The following is a 6,983-nucleotide window of genomic DNA, read 5'->3' as shown; positions in this document are numbered from 1 at the left end:
CATCTCATTTTCCGATGTGGGACTATTCACAAAGGCAAAATTGCCTTTTCATGAATAAGCTTCCAACAATACTAAAGTGAATTCCTATATTTCAAAGATTCATATAAACCCATAGAAACTATGGAGCCTGTAAAATAAAATAAGACAACAGCTTATACTTCTTGTATTTCAAACTGTGCAAATAGTATAGTCCTAGAATTACATACGTGCAAAATTAATGTTAAATCTAAAGTGATAACCGATAATACACTAAAAAACAAGGCAAAACTACATACGTGGCACCCTCACTTTAGTCCCACATAGACTAGCGTGAAGAAATGTTAGATGTTTAAATAGAGAAAAGACGTGGGCCCGCGGGTGTGACAAATGGTATCGGAACAATTGCCGGTCGGAAGTGTGGAGCTAAGTGCTACACCGCATGATGCGGTGGGAGCCACCTCTAAAATCCACATCGCCTGACAAGTGGTACTGGGATGTGCCAATTGTCATGTCATGACGACGATGACGTCGTCTTTGTAAGGTGGGGTGATTGTGAAACCCTCACTTTAGTCCCACGTGGACTAACGTGAAGAAATGTTAGTGGTTTAAATAGAGAAAAAGCGTGGGCCCTGGACGTGACAATATATTAGTTAACATATTAAAAGAGGGAGCCATAGAAATGGCATGATGAAGATGCGGCCACCAACTGCAAGTTCATGCAACTATTCATCCACAAACCCCACATGTACAACCACATGGCTTTAGTCCGGATCATTTATTCTAATAATAATAAAAATTAATTAATAGAATGTGGGCATATAGCTAATTATTTGATTAATTAAACAAATTAGAGAGCACTGTAGAGGAATATGGGCGCCATGTGATTTGTGAAGGAGGTACTGTAGCTCTCCTGGGCTTTGGAAATTGATCAATGATTGAATTAGGATTATGGTCCACTACTTCCTTTGCAAAGCATGTAGGTTAAGGTAATGATTTGATGTGAGATGGGCGGTTTATTTGGGTACTCGTTCGCTTATATTAAATGATTTTGTCATTTTATATACATTTAAGTTTTATTTTTAGGATAAATTACACTTAAATACTTAAAAGTTTGCTCGACATTGCACCAAAATAACCTAAGCTTAAAACCCTATACTTAATTAATTAAAAGTTTCTAAAACTTGCACTTTGGTGCCTTAAATGTCCAATCCAATGCAAATGTGAGGATATCGCCCTCAAAATTCTCATGTGACACTCAGTTGTTATTTTTAGAATATTTTAATCCTTAGTTAACTCTTAATTTCTGCTAAATTAATCGTTACTATCAGATTTCTATCTTAAGATAGAATTAGAGTAGGATTGACGTGCTTAACAATATTATTAACAGCAAAAGGGTATACATGACATTATTAATACCTTTTACCGATCTAACAAAAATTCGAGGAATACACCGGGGTATGCTTTGAGCGAGGGAAGGGATATCATAATGTTGGAGAATTGGAGAAAGGATACCAAATCTTTATATTTTCGGTTTATCTAACACCATTACGAGGTTAGCTGAAAATTTGAGAACATCTAGAAAGTTTCTAAATATACTTAAGGGGTCTACGTGATATTTTCAAAGTTTACGGGGTTTATCTTAAAATCGGCCAAACTCAAAGGAGGGTTTGTGAAAATTACCCTAGAAACATGTCAATCACGCCTCTTATTATTTGTTATGAAGATGACCTCACTTACTTGGATTTATGATAACGCGACATCATTAGGGGTGTCCAAAAAGCCCGTCGGTCCGGGCCCGGCCCGGAGCCCGGCCCGGCCCGGAGCCCGGCCCGGGCCGCCTTTTTGGTGCCCGGCCTGGGCCCGGCCCGGCCCGGAATAGTTTTTTTTATTTTATTTTTATTTTTTTATTTTTTATATGTATTATATATGTATAATATATGTATATATAATATTTTTTTTTGAGCTGAAAAGCAGAGAATAAATTTCCCTGCTCAAAATATATTCATATATGTACTAAAGAAGAAGTCTAAACATGTACAAACTTACAAAACTTACAAAAAAATACTGGGTTTGGAGGAACAAGAAGAAAGGAGTCGATAGGGAGCGGACCTTGTCGTCACCTATCATGACTCTTCCCCCTTGTACCTACCTCACAGTAGGGAGAACCCCCCAGAAAAACAAAAGCAAACTAATCACTGGCTGAAAACAATCTACCGCCCATAAAAGCACAAAGGCGTCAAAAAGAACATAAAGGTTTAAAAATCCCACAAAAGAAGGAGAAGAGGAAACCAGTGCCACCAAAAGAGAGCTTGCATTCCTCAACTTTACCAACGCCTGTTGATGAGAGGGAACCTTCTGAAAAAAAACAGCTGCACACCCCGATTGCCCCAGGCGACATCTTAATCAACCAGGAAGTTTTCATCCATATCAGCACCTGCTTTTTTCTTCGCAATTTCTTGGATTTGTAACTTGAGAGCAGCTCTGCGGATCCTTCTTGTAAGTCTGTCATCCTTGGAACCTGCCCATAAAAGAGTATATCTGGCAACGTTAGCAGCTATATTCTCTGGATTAGACATGATATCTTTAAAGATAAGTTGGTTACGACAGTTCCAAATACACCAGCAACAGCAAGGGAGCACCGTATTCCAGATAATGCCAATATCCCTGTCATTTAGGGGCGGAGCAGTAGGGGTAATCAGGCTATCCATGGAAGTAGGCCACAAAGCTACATTAAAACCTGGGAAAAGAGTCAGCCAGATGGATGAAGCAAAAGAGCAAGAAATAAACAAATGATCCTGCTCTTCGACAACAAGACCACAAAAAGGACATCTAGGGTCCCCCAATCCAACCCTTAGTAACCAAAAGAGCTTTAGTATTAAGCTTCTGTTTACTGACCAACCAAAAGAAAATTTTAACTTTCAGAGGTATAGAAGATTTCCAGATGAAATTACAGAACCTTGACTTGCTACCTCCCGAGATGAGAGCAGAATAGAAGGATTTCACTGTGAAAATACCTGATGATTGAAGAGGCCACCATAGACTGTCAGGAGAAAGGGTGAAAGAACCAGAGAAGGACTCAAGGTGAGAATAGAGCTTCTGAATTTCCTGTCTCTCTTCTGGGCTGATACCTCTTCTGAGGGTAAAATGCCAATGCCATACATGATTTAGCATATATCCTTGAGATCTTAAATTACAATCTTTTGAAAAAGCCAGGTTAAAAGCCTTTGGGAAAAGGCTGCCTAAAGAATTAGGACTAGACCATTTATCTAGCCAAAATCTGCATGATCTGCCATTACCCACTTTCCATCTCACAAAACTGAAGAAAGCTGGGTGAATGGAAAAGAGGTATTTGAGAAGTTTAGAAGCTTGAATCTTGGGGTGCCGCACAACAGGATTTGAATCTTCTTTGGAGTATAAGGAAAATATCACTTTGGAAATAATAGAATCCCTATCAAAAATTTTCCAAATCCATTTTGAAAGGAGGGCTTGATTAAAGACTGTCAGATCGATAACACCAAGCCCCCCCTCCTTTTTAGGTAAACATACAGTCTTCCATGCCACCAGGCATTTGGCTTTGGATGCATTGGTATTACCATTCCAAAGGAAGTTCCTTCTTAACTTGTCAATCTCATGAATCAACCATTTCGGCAGTTTGAAGAAAGAGGTATAATAGAGAGGGATTGATGATAAAACTGAATTAACCAAGGTGAGACGCCCTCCAATGGAGAGATTTTTATTTTTCCAAAGAGACAGTTTTTTAGAAAAAGAATCTAGTAAAGGCTGCCATTCTCTTCTAGAAAGGGAACCCTTCTTAAGGGGTAAACCCAGATAAGAGAAGGGAAGAGATCCCACTGAACAACTGAGAGCTCTAGCTAAGAGATGCTTTCTGCCAGGAAATCTGCCGAGGTAATAGAGATAGGATTTATTGGAATTCACTCTCAGGCCTGATATGTTTGCAAAAATGAGAAGAATGGCTTTTAAAGTGTTCATATCCTCTGAAGATGCTCTAGAGAAGACTATAGTATCATCAGCAAACTGCAGCATCCTAATATTGTTCAATTCCCCTTTCAGCTTAAGATCGGATAAATCACCAGCAGAAGCACTATAAGAGATCATTTTTTTAAGAACATCAGCAACCAAAAGAAAAAGCAAAGGGGAGAGAGGGTCTCCTTGCTTAAGACCTCTATGACAATGGAAAAATTTTGTAGGAGAGCCATTGACTAAAACTGCTGATTTAGATGAAGAAAGAATATGATGTATCCAGCTGCACCATCTATTACTGAAACCTCTGGCTTTAAGAAGAGACAGAAGAAAACTCCAATTGACACAATCAAAGGCTTTGAAAAAAATCAACTTTAAAAGCACAAATTTCTTTCTTACCAGAGGAGCAAAAATTTATCATCTCCTGAGCTAGCAAGATAGAATCAAGGGAGGACTTTCCTTTCTGGAAGGCGGATTGTGATTGGTCTATAAGTAAATGTAGAACACCACAGAGCCTATTAGCCAAGATTTTAGAGAAAATTTTACAGGAGCTATTCAAAAGGCTAATTGGCCTAAAATCTGAAGGAGAGGTTGCACCATCTTTTTTTGGGATGAGGCAGATATAAGAGAAGTTGATATCTTGAAGAGAGTGAGGATTGGAGAAAAGCTTTTTGAAAAAAACAGTAACATCCGTCTCTATAAGATCCCAGAAGGTTTAGTAGAAAGATAATGGAAGACCATCAGGCCCTGGAGACTTATCAGGATGAAGACTAAAAACTGCTGTTTTGATTTCTTTAGAAGAGAAGGGGAGATCTAAGGATGATAAAACAGGATTGATTCCTGGATACAGAACAGACCAGTTCAAGCTCAGTCTGGATTGAGGTGGCTGCTGAAAGATGTTTGAAAAGTATTCAAAAAAAGATCTTTTAATCTCAACATCTTCTGAGATGATAGAACCATTACTGATAAGATAAGGAATGAAGTTTTTTCTCCTTCTATGGGAAGCATAATTGTGGAAGAATTTGGTATTATTATCTCCTTCTTTTAACCACTTAATCCTGGATCTTTGTCTCCATTTAACTTCTTCAGCATGAGCTAGCGCTAGGAGTTGATCTTTCATTGAGCTCCTAGACTGAATTTCCATCAAAGATAGAGCTCTGGATTCTTCACACAGATTAAGAGCATCAATCTGCTCCGATAGAGAAGCATAAAGGTGGAATTGAGATCTAAGGCAATTTTTTTCCACCACTTCATCCTTCTCTTGATAAGTTTGATCTTGAAAGGAAGGGTAAGAGGAGAAGACCCATGAGAAGAGAAAGAACCCCATGAATCTAGAATAAAAAGTTTGAAAGAAGGAATAGAGAGCCAGAATTTCTCAAACCTGAACAAGGGGAGGGGTTGATGGGAATTTGTCTCTAAAATGATGGGACAATGATCAGAGCACGGAGCTGGGTAAGCATACTGGATTAAGAGAGGAAATTTTGACTCAAAATCTGAGGATATTAAAAAACGATCCAACCTTGGTAGCACAGGAGATGATCTGTAGTTAGACCATGTGAACTTTCTACCACTGAGAGGCAGATCAGAGAGATGAAGGGAAGCGACAAGGTTTTTGAAGGTATCTATGTCCTTGATGGAACCTGAGCGGCCACTCCTTTCTGACAAACTGAGGGTCATGTTAAAGTCACCGAAAACTACCCAAGGATGAGGATGAGAAGACCTGGTCCTATTAAGTTCCCACCAACAGACCTCTCTGTCTGAGGGGTCACAAGGAGCATAAACTGAGGTGACTGCAAAGGTCCAATTTGAAGGGGAATGAGTAAGAATAGCTGCAACAGAGAAGATGTCAACTGATGAGGAGGAGCAAGAGAAAATATTATCATTCCAACCTAGAAGAACCCCTCCCCTGGACTCTGATGCATCTAGAGAGATCCAAGAGGAGATAGAACTACTTCCCAGGGATCTAAGAAAACTGACTCTAGAAGAGTTGAGTTTGGTCTCTTGAAGACCCACCAGATCTACTTTAGCAAACTTCAAACAATCCTTAACCAATCTACGCTTTGCAGGGTTGTTTAACCCCCTCACATTCCAGGATCCAAATTTCATTATAAAATAAAGAGGGAAGAAGCAACTTAGAGAAGGACAATCTATCAAGACGGGATAAAACCACTACTTTCAAGATTTTGGATATTAATTAACTCTTGGACATCAATTGGCTCTTTAACTCCACAGTTCATAGCAATCTCACCCAACCTTTCAAGATTAGTTGTTTGAATTGGCCTCGTAGAAGCAGAAGAAGACGATTTACTCTTAGAGTTACCTGAGGGTTTGCTCCTTTTCATAAGAGCCTGATGCATTTTCAGAGGAAGGATGGGCAAGGGTCCTCGCTTAGCTTTCTTCTTTGAGTTATTGAAGCGATGCCTTACCGACTCAAAACCAGGAGGGGGATCTGATGAAGATGCTTTGTCCACCGAGTCTGAAGAGGATAAAGGAATCACCTGTTCCCCCTCTAAGGTAGGGGGATCTATCAGCACATAATCTGACGGAGCGAAGACTGATTTAAACAGCTCCCATGAAGATATGTCAATAGTGACCTTAGCTCCTTTAAGGAGCACTTCCACCGAATCTGGGTTATTCTCAACCACTGCAGGGGGGATGTGACTGGAGGAGAAGGAGCCTCTGTAACCATAGGACTTTTACCTTTCGGATCTGCTGGCAAAGGTAAAGACGAGTGTTGGATTGCACGGTTGTCTGCTGGATAGACTGGCTGGAAGGGACAAACTAGAGGATCTTCAATCGGAAGATTTGGACAGCCTCCTTCGCTGCGAATGAAAGCTTCATACTGATCTCTGCAGCTACCTTGGGATGAAGAGAGAGGTTTACCTACCACCCTCAACCTGATTTTCCCTTCCATGATATGAATATTGTCTGGGGAAGCATACCTAAAGATGACTTCTTAGGAGATTTCTGCTGGATTCCTGACAAAAAGCATGACTTTGCATGCCGAAGCCTCTCTCTTGAAC

General features: G+C 39.9%; 1 protein-coding gene across 1 annotated transcript; it reads right to left on the bottom strand.

The window, feature by feature from the left end:
- On the bottom strand, positions 2,379-6,066 carry LOC109838113. Its single transcript, XM_020406583.1, has 5 exons — positions 5,480-6,066; positions 4,699-5,291; positions 4,360-4,656; positions 2,936-4,271; positions 2,379-2,829 (listed from the first exon to the last, which is right to left on the bottom strand). Exons 1-5 carry the CDS (start codon positions 6,064-6,066, stop codon positions 2,379-2,381), a joined length of 3,264 nt encoding a protein of 1,087 aa, XP_020262172.1.

This window comes from Asparagus officinalis, chromosome 4 (assembly GCF_001876935.1).
Source record: "Asparagus officinalis chromosome 4, Aspof.V1, whole genome shotgun sequence".
In the NCBI taxonomy this organism is placed as follows: Eukaryota; Viridiplantae; Streptophyta; class Magnoliopsida; order Asparagales; family Asparagaceae; genus Asparagus; species Asparagus officinalis.
This window is presented reverse-complemented; position numbering and strand designations above follow the sequence as displayed.